General features: G+C 31.0%; 1 protein-coding gene across 2 annotated transcripts in view; it reads left to right on the top strand.

Moving 5' to 3' along the window:
- LOC118185879 (bombyxin A-3-like) overlaps positions 1-20522 on the top strand; it is a 46068-nt gene extending 25546 nt beyond the window's left edge. For both annotated transcript variants that reach the window (XM_035355801.2, XM_035355800.2), the window contains exons 2-4: positions 10545-10773; positions 17508-17657; positions 20378-20522. In XM_035355801.2, the coding sequence (XP_035211692.1) occupies positions 10545-10773; positions 17508-17657; positions 20378-20394 (396 nt within the window). In that variant the 3' untranslated portion in view covers positions 20395-20522. The remainder of the gene's footprint in view (positions 1-10544; positions 10774-17507; positions 17658-20377) is intronic.
- The last annotated feature ends 470 nt before the right edge of the window (positions 20523-20992 follow it).

The raw sequence follows: 20992 nt of genomic DNA, 5'->3' as shown, positions 1-20992 counted from the left end.
TTAGACATCTATCGATTTGCACATTTTGTAAAACAATGACCTAGCATTAAAGCATTTTTAACTGTCAACGGGTTAGTAGGTAAAGACTCTGACTTCCGTACCAAAGGACTCAGATTCGAATTTCAGAGACGGTATAGGTATTTCACATGTATAGTGTCTTCAAGACATGAGGGTACTCTAAATATGTGGCGAACTAAAAGTCCTCTCGTGTGGTTTAGTGGTAGCGGAAGAAGGGCAGGAAACCATCAGACCGCCTGCCAGGTTGCTCACAGTAAAAATTGGGATGAAACTGGCTAAAGTCGTACTATCACCTATATAGTGTCTAAAACTATTGACAATGATAGCCGCAACCTTGTACTTCTTGCTTGGATAGAGTCATATTACATAGGATTAGAAAAAGAGAAAAAAAAATCTGAAATATTTCAAATTTTAAAATACGTCCAAAGGGGCGTTTTCTTTTACATTTTGTGTGTTACCTTTATTTATTAAATATCATGTTGTTCACACTTAAACCATAAAATTCAGTTCAAGAGCAATATCGCAAAATAATTTTAAATTGAGCATATCTTTAGAATTTCCGATACACAGTCAAACGCACTGGAGATAATTTTTTTTTTTTTTTCGATACAACGTTGCCATGGCTCGCTTTGAAATCCTTGAGTTTGTTATAAAAATTCGTTAAAGTACGTAAAATTCGTAAAGCAATACAAAATAGTAAATCGATAATAAAACAAAATCCAAATTTCAAATTTGGGCTTTCAGATGCTCATATTCACAGTAGGATTACGTCATTCAAAATAGGATGGCTCTAGGTACCGTTGTTTTATCACAATGCGAGAAACATACATGCATTTATACAGATTACATAATTATTACATAATTATATTATTACAGAAATGCATTATACAGTATGTACAAATACAATATATTACCAATCTACTTCTTCACGAGTATTTTTACTTAGTAATGCATTATCAACAGGTACAAGTACAGTGTTTTATCAATCTACTTCTTAAGGAGTATTTTTTTTTGCGTTCTTAGGTAAATGCTAAAACCTGTTTCAAGTACTGATACATTACACACAAGTAAATTTACCTTACAGCATATAGTACTTTATCGAATCTACTATACTTTATAATATTACTGCGCATAATACAAAACAGAAACAAAAAAAACCTTCCAAGTTCATTTATAATACAGTACATTCTTCAAATACATTGTACCTGTACATTACATAGTTACCAATATTTAATACAATTGCAAGTATATTACAATTGGTACATTTACGAATAAATGACAGAAGTGCATTAATTAAAAATAGAGTTATGACATTTATTATCCACTTATTAATTAATTACTCATACATTACTAGATAATTCCATTTTACAACATCTAGTACATATTAAAATCGCTATTACATTATAAAATTACTATGCACAATATTTCATCAGCATATAAATTAAATAGATACGATCCTGATTACATACTAATATTTTGTTCAGTTACCACTTTCTTTGGCATAAACTGAAACGCAAATACATATTCCATCTTACAAAATTGAGTACATTATACAATTATAACAAATCCTGTACATTATGCAATTATACAATTGCTAATACTTAAACAGTTATTGTACCTTATAACGCAACCTCGAACTAATGCAAAAAACTACTAAATAATTACTTATGTAATAGCTAAAATGTTAAAAGACCCTTACAAATGCCAATACTAATGTGCAATTTCCAAAATATAATGACCAATATATAATACAATTACTGATATATTACAAGGCACGTTTAATTTCAAATTCATTATGATATTTAGATAGCAGTAGCAGTAGATTTGTACCAGAGCACAGTACAAGTCTACTGCCATAGGTATGGAGCATTCTAATTTTCTATAATTTTCGTACAATTAAATGGGCTACTTAAACATTTACAGTATTCTCTTAATGAACTGAAAAAATTATGCTAAGATTGCTTGCCTATGCTAAGAGTAGGGCGTTTACTACTGGGAGGGCACAATATTGTCAACTTTGAAGAAAAATTTTTTCAAAGAATACCAAACTCCAATTAAGGTGTATAAAATATTTCTGCCGCCCAGACAGCATAGTGGTTAGGGAAGCCTACTGCGGTACCGAAGGGGGGGTCCAATACCGCAGAAGAAATGGATATTTGTGCAGGACAGGATTTGACTCATATACCAATTACTTTTCTTTCTTGTTCGATACCGTTTGCAGAGCTTAGAGATATGCTTAGAGATATGATATAAATGTAACTTTGGATTATAGACTGCGTTTGTTTACATAAAGTATCCAATTCAAATTTAGCTACCTAGAACACTTCCACTCAGAAATACGACAGTTTAGACACTATGTTTTATAGGCAAGCTCTGTTTGTTTCATTAAGTTCGACTTATGTAAGTAGTATTGGCCCCACTGCGGCGGAGGAAGTGACGTCATGGAAAAGTGTGCTAACAGAAGGGGAAAAAAATGCCTTTTTAAAAATATTCGCATGATATGTAATAAAAATGAAAGCATGGCTCCGGTTCAGCAATGCATTACAAGCTATTAAATAAAAAAATTTTCTAAACTGAGTTTTTTGTCACGTACGAAATGTATTGAAAGAGCGAAAATTAGTAATATATTAGCAGTGAACTAGGAAACAAATTTTCAAAGATGATACTGTGATATGAAAATTAATCAAAAAGTATAACACGTAAACATGTTTCTTCGCAATAAGTTATGAATGTTTTCGTTTCAGTAGAATGAAGTTAGAAAGTACAAATTTGGTAATGAAACACTCATTTCAGCCTTTAAGATTTTATTAAAAGATTCGCAATGAACACATTCACTTGAAATGTAATGCAGTAAGTTAATATATAACTCCTCAATGCAATATATTAGGTATGTACGGTTAATTATTTATTTCGAATAAGACAGCGCAGAACCTTTCGAATAAGACAGAGTCAGAGAGGAACCATGTTTACAAAACAATGGTTCCTATTAATTCACATCAAAGCGTTGATGTTTCTTATGAAGATGAGATATTTTTTAGACATGTTTCTAATGAAATTAGTATATAAACTTCTTTTAAAAAATAGTCTTTACGAGAAAAATCTATGACAATGCAAGTCAGTGATTGATGTGACTTAGAGAAAATATTCTAACTCTACTTAGAGATAAGTATGTATGAGCTGAGTTAAAAGTATCCATAATCTACATTCGAATACATCTAAGTCAGAGAAAGTTAATCTATTCCTATAGTATACTAAGATAAAAATTCCATTTTTTTTCTTAATTTCTGGTTCAGCGTAGTAGTGTTGTTAAATCTTCTAAATGTGTAACACAATTATTAAATCAAATAATATAACTATTTAGTAAAAATTGGTTCCCAAGTCTTTACGAAGCGTTGTAAACGATAAATAGGGAAATATTTGAAAACTCAATGATTTGCAGTGGCAGTAATGTAAAAGTTGTAATCTTCAAAGTGTTCAATAGGTTATCGAAAAGGTACTTCACAAAAACCGTTTATGAAAACACGATGACATCACAGCCATCCGCAATTAACTTTCTCCTCAAAACTGAAAATTTTATGTTCAAAATTTGCTTGGGATGCAGGAAAAGAAATATTAAACGATTCAAAATGAAAATACTCATGCAAACTTTGCGAAATGAAATGTTCAGTATTTCATGAAATATTCATTTAACTTGTTTGCAATTCTGTTAAATAATATGTAATGAGCATTCGGATGCGAGAAAAATAACAAACATTTAATTATCTGGCAATGAATAATCATTTTATTGGAAATGCAATGGCATGAAAATTAGACAAATATATCTGTATGGAAAATCTTTATGATAATTTCTAAGTGTGTTTGTTTTTTAATAGAAATAGTTAAAGGCTCCTAGATCGGTAATGAACTACTAAATTCGGCCAATTTTCATCAAAAACGCAGTAAGAAGTTCTCCGCAATGATAAAACACTTAAATTCTCTAGCTTTGTGACTCAGACATTGGCAAGACCAACGGTTGTCTGGGTAGTACAAGATAACTATGTGTTTAATAGGTTACTTCAAAGCTATGAAAGAAATAACGTTTGGGAAAAAAAATATGGAAATTTTCAAGAAAAATATTTTCTTATGTTCTTTCGGTATTATAATTGTAAACAAAATGCAAAAATTAAGTATATACGTAGACAAATCTCACGAATAAAGGTAAATTAACATGAAATGTTTCCTTAACGTCTATGTAAATGAAAAACAGTGATCGTAATATATTTGAAAAAAATAGTTCATATACAGTGCATTACAACTTTGCTACCGATCTGTGAATTCATGGAAATCAGCGAAAAAAAGTCATTTATCACGTTTGCTTGCTTACAGTACATTCTCTTGTCGTTTTAATCTTTTTGCTTTTGAGTTGTAGTATTTCTGAATTTGAAGCTTTAAAACACAAAATCACTGTGATTTATCAACGTGTGCCTAAATGTACAGTCAATCAAATGAAAGATTTTAGCATAAGTAAATGTACTGCAGACAAAATAAAATTAAAAATTCATCATTATTTTTCATGCTCTGTTCATGAAACTAGTCCTGACTTATCCCATTCGGAACATTTTCAGAAAAAATATTCGTTTCTTGTTCATGTTTTTGCATATTCAGATACTAATTTTGTTGGAAATATGGGATTTTCTTATTCCAGTCTTAGTCTGGCTTGGAAAAATTGTTTTCCTTGGAAATGGCATACTTGTCCTATATATCTGCGACTGTTCTAATAAATTACATTACTAACAAGTGTGAATAAAATCCCTAGTTATACAGGAATTATCTTGAATGTTTCCTTAATCTGAAATGCAAAATGTAACCCATGTGCAAAAATAGAGCAAATATATCTTAAAAAGTCCTCCACGAATACACCTTTTTCTCTGTCCTTACATGCTTTTCTGTATTTATCACTCAAGTTCATTGTGTACCTCTCTTTTATCTAATTTGTGAAGTATTCCTGTTTGAATACTAACATTTGAATTTGTTTAACTGATTTTAAAGTACATGTATATTTTTGATAAATGCGTGGGGAAATGAGGAACTGTGGCACTGAGTGTTCTAAGCATTCCATACTGCATTTTTCTTAAGAGTACAGTTCAGTTAAAAGAGAAATGTGTTTCGTACTTTGTGAAAATTTTATTTACTTATTATGTGTCATGCTCATCATAAATAAAAATATTATACATGTGCGCAGGACTGCGTGGTTCCAATGTTTAATTAAAATAATGCTTTTCAAAAAAGTGTGGTCTTTCTTATGACATATTAAAAATGCGTTAAAATTTTTTAAGTTGGTGACTATAGTAGATCATTATATGAACTTCTGTCATTATTACCTATTTTGTATAATTATGTGTGTGTAATTTTATTTACTATATATGAGAAGTTAAATGTCAAAAATGCTGTAAAAGTTCCTTATTAAGGAATGTCAGTTTGAAATTTCTATCTTAAAATTATATGTGTTAGGTTTTTAATGTTAATTACTATGATAGATCATTATTTGGAACTCTACTCAATATTTCGTGCAATGTATCATAACAATGTAGGCGTCATTTGTCAGGTATGATAAATTAAATTTCGTTCTCAAAAGGCTGTAAGAGTTCAGTGCTAACTAAATTATTGACAATGTAAAATATGGGTACCTTTCAGTTAAGTTACGATGAATACGTTAAAAATATTCCAAGTTAACAAATTTTTATATTCCAAGTTGGGTAAAAGGCGATAAAGTTTCATTTTCATGGATGAATATTAATTCCATGTGTATTATAGACTTTAAGTTCTCCTCGATAAAATGGGACTATAATTCAAATTTAAAGTAATTCGTTACAATGTGGATATTCTTCTCCGTAGTTAAAATATAATTCAATCTTCTGTACCTTGTTAAGAGAGTAAGGCTGTGATAAGTTCAAATATAGTAGTGTTTATAAAGTTTTGCGGTAAATGGTGGAATCAAATTAAGAATCCGAGTGACGTTTTCACATGAAGGAATATCAAGGTTCAGTGTATGTTTGGTGATTTAAGTAGGATGTGTGCAAGAAAATACAAGATATTTTTGTAAAATATTTCAAAGAGTTAGTAAAATTTGTGTCAGTAGTATAAATGAATCTTACTGAATAAAAGGGAGTGTTCTGAATATATATGTATAAATGTCTGTAGAATAAAATAAGAAGAAATGAAGTACTATTGGTACGTATCTAACTGGGTAGAAATGCTCCTTGCATTGGTCTGAGTGGACTTCATATCATGAACATTTATTGCTCCTTTTAAGATTTGTTTAAAGTCAGTAGGTCTTACAATAAAGAAATTTGTATAAGTCTATATTTAATTTTTTGGGGAAAAGGAATCAGAAATACAGTATGAATTTGTTTTAGAAGTTAAATATAAGGGTAAATGTGTAAATGGAAAGTGTAAAAATTATATTTGTCAGACATAGTTTGGTGAATCCTTTGAATAAAAGTAAGACGTGTAAAAGGGAATCAACAAAGTTTTGTATAGTTGGCCAAAACGTTAATACAGTCATTAATAGTTAGTACAATACATTAGAAGGAAAAGTTCTTAGTATCTCCCACTTAGTAGTAAAAAAGTAAGAAATGTAGTATTCCAATTAAACTATATAGAATGAGCATTGTGTATATTGGTTTAAAGTTACAGAAAATATTATCTAGTGAAGTTATATGCATGTAAATTCCAACTTAAAATTTCAAAGACGGAGAAATGTAGGTAACTTTAATGTAGAAATGTAGGTAGGTAACTAATGTAAGTTTACTTTTGGAGAAATGGAAGTGTAACATGATGTTGTATTAAAACAATGGGAAAAAGTTAAGGGTAAAATAAAAATGTAACAAAAAAAATTAAAGGAAGAGGAAAAAAATAAAATTTACTTTTGGAAGTAAAATGCATAAGGGAAAACTAAATATTACTTTTGTAAAATATAAAGTTAAAAATGTAGTAACACCTTTTTTTAAAATAAGAAGCGGAAAGGAAAAATTAAATTTTAAAAAATAAATATTACTTTTGTAAAATCAAAAACACTTTAAACAAAAAATTAAAATAAAGTAAAGTAAAAATACGAAAAGGAATAAATTTGAAAAAAAGAATTGCAAAATAAAAAAGTGAAAAGGAAAAAAATAAATTAGTAAAAATAAAATATTACTTTTATAAAACCAAAAAAAAAAAAAAAAAAAAAAAAAAAAAGAAAATTAAATATAAAAAAATAAGGTAAAAATACAAAAAGTAATAAATTTGAAAAAAAAAAATTTTGCAAAATAAAAAGTAAAAAGAAAATGTAAAGTCACTTTTGTGGAAGTAAACGTCAATTTGCGAAAGTTAAAAATAAAATTTATGTTTGGGAAAGAAAAAAAAAAAAAAAGAAGGGGAATGAAAAATTGATAAATTTAGTTAGAATGAGAAGAAAAAAGAAAACAATTAAAAATATCTTAATAAACTGTGGGAAAATCTTACATTTAAAACAGCAATGAATAAAGCAATGATTAAGAAGCCAAAAGTAATCCTAGCCGTCGTGTAAAAACAAATGTGCGACGCGGTTTTCATGTCAAAGCGCATGCGCAGACTTTCAGCCTCATGACATTAATGGTGCAAATAAGGGACAAAGAGAGCTTCAAATAACAAATCTGATAAGACGACGGAGTAGCCGTATGGTAACGTTCAAGTTTTTAACCTCAGAGATGGCGGGTTCGAATGTTAGCCGTAGAGTTATTTTTAAAATTCAGGGAAAATAATATTAAATTCCATAAAATTAATTAAAGGTAATAATTAAAATAATGACGTACTAAATAATTAAAATGCTTATTAAAAAGAGTAAATAATTAAAGATTAATGGCGTATTAAATAATTAATCACGTGTTAAATAATTAAAAATAATAAATTAAAAATGATATCATGCCAAACACGTGTCTCCAGAGCTCGTTGCCACAAAAAATAAAAACTTTGAAAACATAAAATCGTTGCCACAGAATAAAAACGAAAGTTTGATGATGTCATTCCATCACGTGATACAAGATGGCGCTGGTGTCGGCACTTCCGGTTCCAGGCCCCTCTGGATACTGGCCACGCCCCTTTTCCATGACGTCACTTCCGCCGCCGCAGTGGGGCCAATACTGGCGCTGGTGTCGGCACTTCCGATTCCAGGCCCCTCTGGATACTGGCCACGCCCCTTTTCCATGACGTCACTTCCGCCGCCGCAGTGGGGCCAATACTACTTTATGTAACAATGTTTCTTAGCAGTAACTTTTTCATTCATTAGTTCAAATTTTAATACTATCCCGAAGTCATCGTTTGCGGTCAGATGTGAGTTAAATCATGAAAAACTGATTGTGTTTGTTTCTCAGGCTGCCTTTGTATGGCAGATAATTTTCCACCTTCACCGTTGAAAATATTTGCACTGCAAGAGGTTTTGTATTAATTAGAAATACCTTGGCAGCTTAATTAAAATCGTCGTAGTCTTATTTTACATATCTTAAATTTTAACCACATTTCTATTAGCAGATCTATTAGCAGCTACTAACAGCAAATTAAATTTGAAGACAAAAATCTTCAAATTTTTCAAATTTGTCTTACGGAATGATAGATTTTTATTCTTTGATAAAGTTGTTTATCTACATAGCATTAACATATTCGAAGAATCCTCATTCTTATAGACACGAATGTACTTTATATATTTACTTTATATTAGAAGTACGAAAACGAAAAATGCACTTTTATGATCTATATTGCTGCGTGCGTAGGGTTCGTAATAGATTGAATGCACACAGGTCCGATGATAGGTCAATAAAATTTATTTTATCAACTGAAATACTTCAACGTTCTGGGATTTTCCGCAGAAATATTCGTATCGATGTTCACAGTATCACAGAGTACAATAAGTAGTTACGCTTCAAACCACTAAGAACATTAACACATCTCAATGCAAAATGCATCTAAAAAGGCAAACCTGGAAATATAACACAATATGGGCTTCCTTGATTCGCGAACTTAATCGCACTACAGGCCCCTCACTCCTTAGAAGCAGGCGCGGAGGTTGAACCTCCGCTCTGGTCCCTCAGCGAGAAAGGCGCACCGCCCAGGAAGTCTCCTGGACGGCACTAGTCGTTATTTGCTACCTACCAGTCACTCGGGCTGCCCGTCGCAGCGAGACATTACCCAACGAACCAGGGGAGTTACCCCCAGGCTACTAGCACCACGCCGTGCTAGGACTTGCCAGACCTCGAAGCCGGCCAATAAGTTACCTTTCTCAGAACCACCAAGCTCATAAATTTTATATCCCCGTGGCCGAGACTGCATAGGTACAGATCCTAGCCAGTAGCATCGCAGAGTTCTCTACGTCGACCCCGGAGGGGAACCTGGAAATATCTCTGAACTAACAATAACTACAGAGAGCAGAAGCTCTCTCCGTCCTCATATAGTTTTCAACTGGCCGCCGAGATATTTCTAGTACTTTCTGCTTGTCGAAATTACTGAAAAGCAATATGAGGGTCAGATTAAGGTTGCAGCTATTACAGGGATCAATTACATTTATTCAATTGCAATACTTATTACGGTGATACAGGGACCGGACAAATAAGAAGCCAAGTTTGGCGGCTTTTGGCCATTTCTCGCCAAATTACCGCGATACCCATTTACTCAATGTTAAATACACATGCCCCTGTATGCTTACCTTTCCGGCATACCTTCTCTCTTGAGATTTTTTGCGTTACATTACACAGAAAAATACAACAGTTTCACATATAATTGCAGTAAAATCATCTATCTAATGTATACAAAATACGTGACAATATTATCTTACACATGCTCAAGATGATAACATTTAATCCAAAGCTGGCCAGTTTTTCAACGTAATGGCTCTTCAATGGACGAGTTTAGTGAAAATGTGCGTTAGTTTATAACATACCTCCTCTTGCGCTTACAAAAATTTCTAATATTCTAATCCCTAATTCCTAATATTCTCATCTGCCAACATAGATAGGATCTTAAACCATAAAATTTAGTTCAACAGCAATATCGCTAAATAATTTTAAAATGAGCTTATCTTTAGAATTTCCGATACGCAGCCTCGCGCGCTGGAGATAAATTTCCCCCCGTACGGTGTTGCCATTGCTCGCGTTAAAATTGTTGAGTTTGTTAATCAAAAGCTCGTTAAGTTTTAGAAAATATGAAATAGTTCATAAAACAAATTCCAGATCCCAAATTGGGGCTTCCAGATGTCCATATTCAGGTAGAAACGCAGATTATTCAAAATTGGATGGCTCTAGGTACCGTTTTTTATCACAATGCGAGAAACATATATATATTTATGCAGATTCTTCATTATTTAATTTCTTTAAATATAATATAGGGCTCTAATATTTGGTGGGAACAGTTTGAAAAGTAAATCGACTTATAGTGAAGCAACGCAAAATGCCAGAACAAAATTAATAGTTCTTCTGGGCTAATTGCCCCTTTGAAGTATAAATTAATTATACTAAACTTTTTCGGTTACATTTCAGGTATCATTAAAATCAGTTTTCATGATCAGTATGGTTTTAATGTCACTTGTGCCCTGGACTGACGGACAACATCCTCAAAACATCACCGAATGTCGGAGATGGATGCCACATGTTTTGAGCGCCATTTGCAGGCAAAGCGCTGATACACCTATTGCGAACGAAGAGAATAATGAAGCATTTGAAGCGAATGAACAGGAGCGCTTTCTGCCAGAATGGATGAATAATATAGGTTTGCTCCTTTTTTTTAAACCTTTAAAATTTTCTTTTACATTTGGAAATGATTCCTTTGTAAAAAAAAATTAACGTCGTTTACTTGGAAGTATTTCTGTTTCACTACTTAACCCTTTGCGGCACAGTGTGTCCGGTCTGGACACACCTAAAAATTTCCTTCTGTACGCACAGAAAAATTGAATGAAAAAGATTTATAGGTTACTAGAGGTTACTCTGAACCTTCTTTATTTATAGCAGATGGCAGCTCAACGCAAACCAGTCCATATATTTTAACCATGTTTAGTTTTTTAAGACCCTCATTTTTCAAAGAAATCTTCCAGATTTTTTTATTGTATAAAAGGAATTGTTTGAAAAGAAATTTCTATGTTATTTTTTGGCTGTATGCTAATATCCTAATTCTATATTAGTTTTAAATTTTAACCTTGAAATCTTGCCTAAAATCAAACAGCGAACTTTAGGTGTGCCCAGACCGGGCTCACCGATAATCTAGGACAACTGAGGGTCTGTATTCTTTGTTTCTCCGCATCTCATCGGTCAGTTCATTGACAGCAATGCTCGTTTCAGCACTCTTTTCGAAGTATGCCCACTTTGGGCACACCCACAGAATTAAACGATACGTGCTATCTTCACAAAATTTTACTTGTGTACTCTTCTAGACCTAATTAGACAGCCTACCTTTTTTTTAATTCAAAACTCCAACTTTAAAGAGTAGCGTGCTGGAAAGGGTTAACGCACTTAGGAATCGTATCAATAAAAATCCTTATTTGCCATTATTTCCATATCCGATGGTGCTTGATATATATTTCTAGTTACAAAATGTTTTAAATGATGGAAATATTCATGTTATGGTACCCTTAAACTTAAAAAAAATGTTTTAAATGATGGAAATATTCATGTTATGGTACCCTTAAAAAATGTTTTATGAAAATTGGGACATCTAACTTTTTATACGGCCTTCTGATCCACATTGATACATTTAATAAAAGGTGATGTGTTCTAAAAAATAACTTTGAAATTAAGAGGTTTTTATAAATATCACACTACGAGGAAATCAAATGTACGCAATTCTCGAGGGGCAGTTAACTATAAATTGAAATAATTCAACTCTAATTTTTTTTTTTTCATATGATCGTATTATTCAAAGATTCCTTTGTGATTTAATAGTTTTTTAACATTTATTAATTTATAATTTTGTTACATTTGGAAGGCTAAAAATTACGGCAACAATATTCACAAGCAATTTGTTATTTTGCTATCGTAATCTAATAATCATAAAAAAAATTCCATTTGATTAAAATACCTTGCATTTTTAAGCTATCCAAATAATATTACTTGTGAATTAGTATGTACCGGTATTTGAAGATTGTCGTAGTTTTCTAGAATACGAATTCTATAAGAATCTGTGTATAAGATCTCCACTTTCAAAACATTTGCATTGATGAACGTTTTTCGTTACAGTTTACATATCAAATCTCATTTCATGTATTAATATTACAAATGTTTCCAGCGAACGTTTTCGGTCGAAGGCCAAAAATCGAAAAAAAAAGTTTGGCGGACCAAGATAAATTTTTCTAAAATTTTAAAAACAATATACAAGTATTACAATTTAAATATGTTAATAAGATGAATGAAATTGCGATTTCATTTAGATAAATTCCTTATATTGAGGTTCGAAGTGAGATGTCGTGATTCTAAAGAACGATGCTAAATACTCATCTGTCAGTCTACTTATCAGGACTAGTGTTTCTTTTGACTTGCTTTGGAAACATGAATGGTCCTGACTCGGAACAGGGAGCTTACTCAAGCTATGTTCAAGAATGTGTGAAGGAGACAATGCAAGCAGGAAGGGTATACGAAACCCTTTATTTTCTATACTTTACAGGAATTTCCGAAACTTCGGAATACAGATACCAACCACTTGTGGTCTGAACGTAAGAATATAAAAAGTACTAACTAAAACTCTAACTAAAACTAACTTTGAATTAGTATACAAGTGGCTAACACTAAGATTGGCCTTTATTTAAAGAAAGGTACGTATGTAGTACGCCGAGCTGCTAAAACTACGATACGTCTGCAATTATCAAGAGGTCTAAACCTCTGGCCTTGAAGGCAACCAGCAACAGAGTGAAAACTCGTAAAACTACAATGAGAAGCGGCTTGCTTCCAATAACTCCTTCCTCTCCCTTGCTTGGCAAAAAGCCACAACTTATCACTTGTATCACCAGTACTTGGCATTAGCAAGACAATTTGCATAAATAAGTTAAAGCGTTTATATTTGGCCGGAAGTAGAAAATAAGAAGTGATAGTACAGTTTTAAAATAAAATAAACGTTTGTAAAACTTAGGATCTTTACATACTTCTGAAATAATTCTTTTTAAGGTTCATAGTTAAAAACAAACTTGTTCACATATATAAGATGAAGCAAACATAGCACTGATTTTCTGAGCTTGAGATATTAAATCTGGGAAACTTTCTTTCGATAATGATTTATAAAACTCTAACTTTAGCATATTTAGAAAAAACCTGCTTGAGACGATTGTTAGATTGCAACTCAATTAATTCAAGCTGCAAATCTGACCTCACTGCTTCACAATTTGTGTTGAAAGGCATGGTAAAAATATCGATTTCTGTTGAATGGCACTTGAAATCTGCGTTCGAACTCAATATGCAGTTTTTTTCAGGCCATCTTCATAATTCTTAAGCTTCTCTTAGTTTACTGAGGGTACTGAATTTAACCTCGAGAAATGAGACAAGTCGTTCTTAGCTGCCCAGGAAACAGATTCAGTTTTAGTTTAAAAGCTTTGAGATGGGCCCAGATATGTCGTAGATAAATTGATTTTTCCCTTGCATCTTGGCATTCAGGTTGCTCATATGACAAAGAAGATCTGTGAAAAATGCAAAGCCCGAAAGCCATTCTGTATTTTCTTTTAACATTTCGCACTCCGCAGAACACTGTTTCTCATCGAAGAAAAACACATTGACGTCTTTCAGCTTCCAAATTCGCTCGAAAGCACATCATGCACTAAGCCATCTTCCTTTCGTCTAGTACATCAGAGTATTCAGAATGAATACGGACTGAAGAAAATCTCAAAATCGCCTTGAGTAAGTCCACGAGATCGAACAGCATTTACAAGCTTCACGACTGCATCAAGCACGGGATTCATATTCAATGCAGATTTACAAAGAGCATCTTGATGTATAACACAATGTAGAAAAACAAAATTGTTCCCGGGATAGTTTTCATTAAAGAATCCAAGAAATCCAGATTTTTCCTGTCATATTTGGTGCTCCATCAGTCGTAATATTACATATATATGTTATAAGCACTTTCAAAGTTAAAAGCTCTTCCTGAAATTCACGAAAAATATCATATCCCGTTGTAGTTCCTTTAAAGAACGCATCACGCCAGATCCTCGGCAATTTCAAAGTTATATAGGTATGGAGCAAAATTTAAACTTGCCAGTCTTTGGCTCTAATTGTGATGTTAAATTTTTATCGACGTCTTCGAATCTAGAAAAAATCGGTTTTCGAAATACGCTTACGGTCTCAAAATTATTTTTCTTATCTGGACATAAAACATCACAAATTTGGAGCATGCATTGTTTAACGAACTCCCCATCACTGAGAACTTTATTATTTTAGCAATATTGTATGCTACAACGTAACTTGCATGTGTAGCTGCTTCTTGGATATTGTTTACCTTCTTGAAAAAATTTTGTCGACCTGATAATTTTTTACAAAGACTTTTAAATACTTTTTTGGCATTTTGTTTTCTCTTATATTCGGACATTGCTTCGTAATTGGAATTCTTATACTTAGATGTGAAATGACGGGGAATGTTACATTCTTTGAAGACTGCTACAGCTTCATTGCAGATGAGACACATTGGTTTATCTTTTACAATTGTAAAAATATATTTCCAGGTCCATTCATCATTAAACACACGGCACTCTGAATCAGTTTTACGTTTTTTAGTAGCCATTTTGGGGATGAAATATTTTACGAATAACTCAAACAAGCACTAGCTAGGCTATACTTTTAATTAATTTCACCGCTATTCACAATGATGCTATATGTCCTCAATTTTTCCATAAGCAATCAATAATATTAGAACTCGCGCCAAAAGAAAAAGTTACTGCCCGGAGCTTAAAAATGCGCAGTCTGCCACATGTGAGGTCTAATTCAACTATATCGGATTCCCATATGTCTGCTTCCAGAGAAAGAGATAACGTTTGTTAGTGCCAATTTACAACTATAACTAACAAAGAACTTCCGATTTGAACACTTTAGCGATTGAAAGCTGTCTTAATTGTCGCTTTATGTTTTGTAGAACAAAGCTAGAGAAAGTAAATAGATCATCAGTGCTTTGAAAAAAAGGAAGAAAAAAATAGTATTTAAACAAATTAGAAAAGGAGATGGATATATAATATATAAATATATATTTCTTTTAATTTGCCTCGGACCGGCAAATTAAAATTCTATCCACGGGCCTGATAGAATTTTCCGGCGGTCCGGAGTTTGCCCATTCTTGATCTAAACAAAGAATCTTGTAGTAAGCAAGAAGTATTAAGCCTATTAAATAATTGCTTTGTAAGCTATATGTTTGCCGAACATTTAATATAAGCTTATCTTAAATTATTTAAATTACCGAAACATTTTGAGGTTACGATCTTTAAAATGTCAAGGAATGCCAAAAATATAATACAGTTTAAAACTCAATGCTAGAAGTAACTGAGAACTAACTAATTTAGAAATTACTGATTTATGAGCGTGATATTTTGTGTACTTATTTCGGTGTTCTAAAAATTTGATTCGCATTTGCTGCTTTTACCTAATGTTTCAGATGATAATAAATAAAAATAAGATACGTTGTTCGTCATCGACGTCAAACTGTAGGAAGCACTGGAAACAGCATCATGTATAAACAAATCGCAGTGTATAGCTGATTCTTTTCAAATTAAAAGAAAAACGATCATGTTATTCAAATGAACTACATTAAAAGAAAAGGTTAATATTCTGTTATTTTTATTTACTTCTTTACTTATTTATTTAGGCCTGCAAAATTGACTTTTTTTAACATGTAATGAAAGTTGTTATGTCAGAAGCGCATTAATTGTTCATTTTCTACTGATGTAGCGTTTACACAATTAAAGGAATGTTTTGAAATTGTAATCTGCCACAGAGAAATAATACACACAAGTAGTAAAATTATTTATTTTTAAATATTTAATTTTAAAAACAAAAGTATCACGAAGTAAGCACATCACTTTTTGTAATTAAAAATTTATAGGTAGTTATGCTAGTAAATTAACTTTTATATCAATAACAACAATATATTTGTATAAATTCCTAAATGACATCATGTGTGTAAGTTAGGGAATTAAACACGAATATTCAATAATTTCTAGTCACGTATGACATTGACTAAGCTATATGACATTTTAATACAAAAGGAAAGTATTAAAATAATAATGTGGCACAATACGTTCTTGAGCAGAAAATTTAATTACTATTTTTAAGCCGTTGTCGTTCGTTGATAAGCAAACCATACGGACTTTTAAATAGTAAAAGCTAAATTATTTTTTACCTTGATTTTGGTGTTTGAGCGATGTTTCACGTAAGGTGTGTGCTTAAAATCCTTGTAAAAAGTTGAGTTTTAATGAATAGAAGCAAAAAAAAAAAAAATGTTTTTGATTCTTTGGACTGTTTAAAGGTATGAGATATTTAAAATATGTGCTAACATCATTATAAATTAACAAGAAACTTGGTACGGTAGAAGAAGAAAACAATAATTGGTTCGGTTAATATAATACTGGCTTTCAGTCTTTCACAAAATACTGGTCAACGCTCGATTTGATCTCCGACCGGGATGTTAACCATACTGAGTTTAGATACACAACTCATCGAAAGATACAAAGCCTTGTCACCGTAAGACCTTGTCACAAACCTTCACTATGCACTTTCATTATGCAAATCATTCATTTTCTGATTTAATGAGGAATATGGTAAAATATGTTTTTATAACTTTTAAGTTAATATGCACATTACATCAGTTTTATGTCTTTTTAATTACTTTAACTAAGTACATTTTTCTTCTTAAGACATATGTACGAGGGACTTATTAAACAGTTTTTTAACTATTTCTTTAAATACATGTTTGTTTAAATGAGATACATAATGTTTCTAATTAATTACATAATTTTTAACTTTTTGTTTGAAACTGGAGAATTATTTACGTTAAATCACTCATAAAGCTAATAAGTTTAAACAAAATAGATTGAAATATCATTTTTATCATCATAACATAATTTTAACGAAATGCTGCTATTGCTTAATGAGTATACTGTAAGATTAAAATTTCTTGAATCATGGAGAAACTGAAACGCTTAAGATATTTTATCAAATCTTAAAATGAGTATGCATTTAGCAGAATGTAGGAGAACGTCTATCAGGTTTTTTCTTAACCCCCCCCCCAAATACACCTTTTTTAGTTATCAGATGGCAAGCTTTGAGATGTTAAAATAAAATCTATCCGTTAAAATACCTGTATAATTCTCTGAATAATTTCCTTTAATTATTTATGTGCTTTAATTCGTTTTCTAATTTTGACACTGTTTTTTCAAGCTTGATTCAACTTATCTATGTTGCAATTCTTTATCCTGTAATTTAATTCATAAAACTAAGCACTGATTTTTTTTTTTTTTTTTTTTTTTTTTTTTTTTTATGAAACAGATCCAGGGTTGGCATGGTTCTTCGGCAGAAGTGAACCTAGTGAAGAACACAAGATTCGGAGCAGGGATGTTGCCGACGAATGTTGTGACAAAACTTGCACATATGAAACTCTTCTCAGCTATTGCCCGCCTACGGATTCTGCAACTGATAGTAGGTATCTTCTGCATAAATAAATATCCATTCCAGTGGTGAATGATTTGGGGGCTTTATTTCTGTAAAAATAGGCTTTTATTCGCGTATTTATTCCACAAGCATTTTTACAGTATATATATATAGTATATATATATATATATATATATAATTTCATCAATTGCCTGAAAGGCAACGATGTACAAATCCACAGACTAAATAGCATTCAGTACCTGCTAAATGTTTTACTAAGTACTGCAATAGCATTTAATAATTCGTATTAAAATTTTGATGTTAGAAAATGTAGTTTCCTTCTAACATTAAAATAATTTAATGATTTCATTTGCGACATTTTCTTAAATAATGTTATCCAAACAAAATATATATAAAAGGGAGGTGAATTTATAGTTTACAATTACTTACCAAATAATACAAAAAAAATTGTATTCATGTACAACAAAAATATGTTTATTTTGCACTTTCATTAAAATTTGTAAAATATACATATTTCAGGAAGAAATTAAATTCAGTTGCGGAGTTCAAAAATACGTGATTAATTTCTTATTCAAAATATTTTAAATATTAATTCTTAAGACATATGTAATATGATGCTGATAATCAGAAATAATAACTGAATTTACCTTATTGTGTTCTGTATTTCACTGAAATAAAAGTTAAATTGATTTCTTTCCATTGCTTACTTTCATTTTCAACACTACTTCATTATCTATCACAAAATTCTACCTGTATATTTTAAAAATATTTTGTAAGAATACCCATTAATTTTCTATTTAAAATGCATATGTTATTTTTAGAAAGAAAGCTAATTATTAAACATGAACGTATAAAAGTATACCCATTACTTTTTTCATTTTTATAATTCCAATTTTATTGAATATTTTTTGTAACTACACACTATAAAATTTTAACACTTTTGCATTTATGCAAATAAATCTGGAATCCATACTGAAATAATCATGCTTCGCAATAAATATATTCCAAATAAAATAAAGCAACTGAATAGTTCAGTTTATATTTCCATGTACGATAGACAAGATGGCTTTAAGGATTTTCAGGGTCAAGTGCATGACAAATAATGTGCATATTTATTCTGTTTGTTTTCTTAATATACAGCGAGCATATGAAAAGGATTTTGTAGGAAAATACATATTTACCTTTCATTATACTAAAAATTAAAATTTCCTGCCCCAGCACTTACTCATTATTATTTATCTTAAGTATAACATTTATTATTTTCATTCCTTTGAATTATAAGATTACACCGCAATAGGCATCGTAAGTTATATTTAAAATACTATACTATACTCTGTTTGTTTAAATGATTAAATTTAAATATTATAGACGTCACATATAGAGCCAGTATTTCGCTGTATGAAAATCATACTAGATAGAGGGAAATAGTAGACTATGGTTACTTGCTTACTGTAAAGTTATGTTAATTCAGTTGCTTATGTCGAAAGAATTCAAATACCATCTAAAATTCCCGGTGAAACGCAAATGGCCTTTGCTTTTAATAAATACCTGAAAAGGACAAAAGTATGAATTAAGTTTTATTGAAAACGTAATATATCTTGTTCTGTTATGAAGAAGTTTATTATAAATTTAATCTCACATTTAAAAGTGCTTTTCTTTAAAAAAATTTCAAAATTGTTTAGAGAATAGCATTTATATGTATACAAACAGGCTTGATATAATAATAACATTTGTGAGGGGGTCGTTTTAGATAGGGTGGTAGAAGAGTCCGGTATAGTGTAACAAGTATTTATTAACAGTTTTAAGTTACACACGGACATTACATTTAACTTTAAGAAAATTACAGAGCAAGAGTCTGATACAACCTATCAAGTTAGACACTTGGCTTTTACTAAGTCCTTCTCTGGTTACTCACCAGAGGGCAGCCTTGTTCTCACATTTAGTCCAACAATTTATGTTAAAGGATTGGTTACACATTTCAAAATCTAAGAAACTCATTGTAATAAAATTTCTTTAATATTCTGACTTATTATCATTCGAATGTTATTGATTTCAAAATACAGTTTGTAGCATCTGGTGTGATTTGTAATCATCCAGTGCCCAGACTCTTAGAAGTTCAGCGAATTATCGCTATGCATAAGTAACAACTGAAACATGAGAAACATTCAAAAAGACCCTATATTTAAGGAAGGCACACTTTGTACTTAGAACTCAGATAACCACTTGTGACGTGTGGCAAGTAACAGTAATTCGAATATAAAATTTTAACTCTAATAAGCTAATAGCCAAAGGCTATACAGATCAGTTTAATGAGATCAGACAGATCAGTTTAATGCGAAGTTTTCTCAGAACTTAACAACGTGAAATTCAGCTATCGTCAATTATAATGCAAATCTGAAGACTATATATCACATCTTAACTATCAATTTTAGTAACATGGTCTAAAACCTCACCGTAAATATACGCGACTTAATTTGCACCATTGCGGTAAAGCGGAAGGGAGAATTGTCAGCAACGATCCAAAACATAAAATAACTGGTTAATTGACATAAAGGAATTTTATAACTTTTCCCCTTAGAATTTAAGTAATCGCAACGAAGATCTTTAACAAATTTGGTATGATTTTAAATTTAAAAATTTTAATTGGATCCTATGTCTTATTTTTGTCTTGTTAGAACTATGTCTTATTTTTATTTTAATTGTTAAAAGAATTATATTTACATGTTTATAATATTTTATTTCATTAGGAAATACGAAAGTTTAGGGAAGTTGATACAGAGACATCGCCCAAGGCGTGGTGTGAAACCATTCACTGCACCAAACAACAAAATCCGTAACACGAAAATGCGCATTAAAAAGGTGAAGAATTTTAAAAAGTTAAATAAATTAATACTGTACTATGTAGAGTTTGTCTTTATTTCTTTTTTCAGTTTATTTACAATATCACTGCCTAATGCTCATGCTCAAAACACAGTAGAACTTAAACTATTTAAAAATTCCTATATGAAACGTTCCTGTGCAATTCATTTAATAAGAAATGGGCTGAAAGTGTTGCAGTTCTTTATGTTTAATTCCGTTGGTGAGTAATTTTTCCTTTGAGTTCATAAAATTATTATAGATTATTGTAATACGATTAGAGATTATTGTAAAATGCATATATTTAGTATACATACATACATACATTTAGTATACATACATACATGCATTCAGTATACATACATACATACATTTAGTATACAGACATACATACATTCAGTATACATACATACATTTAGTATACATACATACATACATTCAGTATACATACATACATACATTTAGTATACATACATACATACATTCAGTATACATACATACATACA

Source organism: Stegodyphus dumicola, chromosome 1 (assembly GCF_044657685.1).
Source record: "Stegodyphus dumicola isolate Sdum_Otavi_A_Nest chromosome 1, ASM4465768v1".
NCBI classification, from domain to species: domain Eukaryota; kingdom Metazoa; phylum Arthropoda; class Arachnida; order Araneae; family Eresidae; genus Stegodyphus; species Stegodyphus dumicola.
This window is presented reverse-complemented; position numbering and strand designations above follow the sequence as displayed.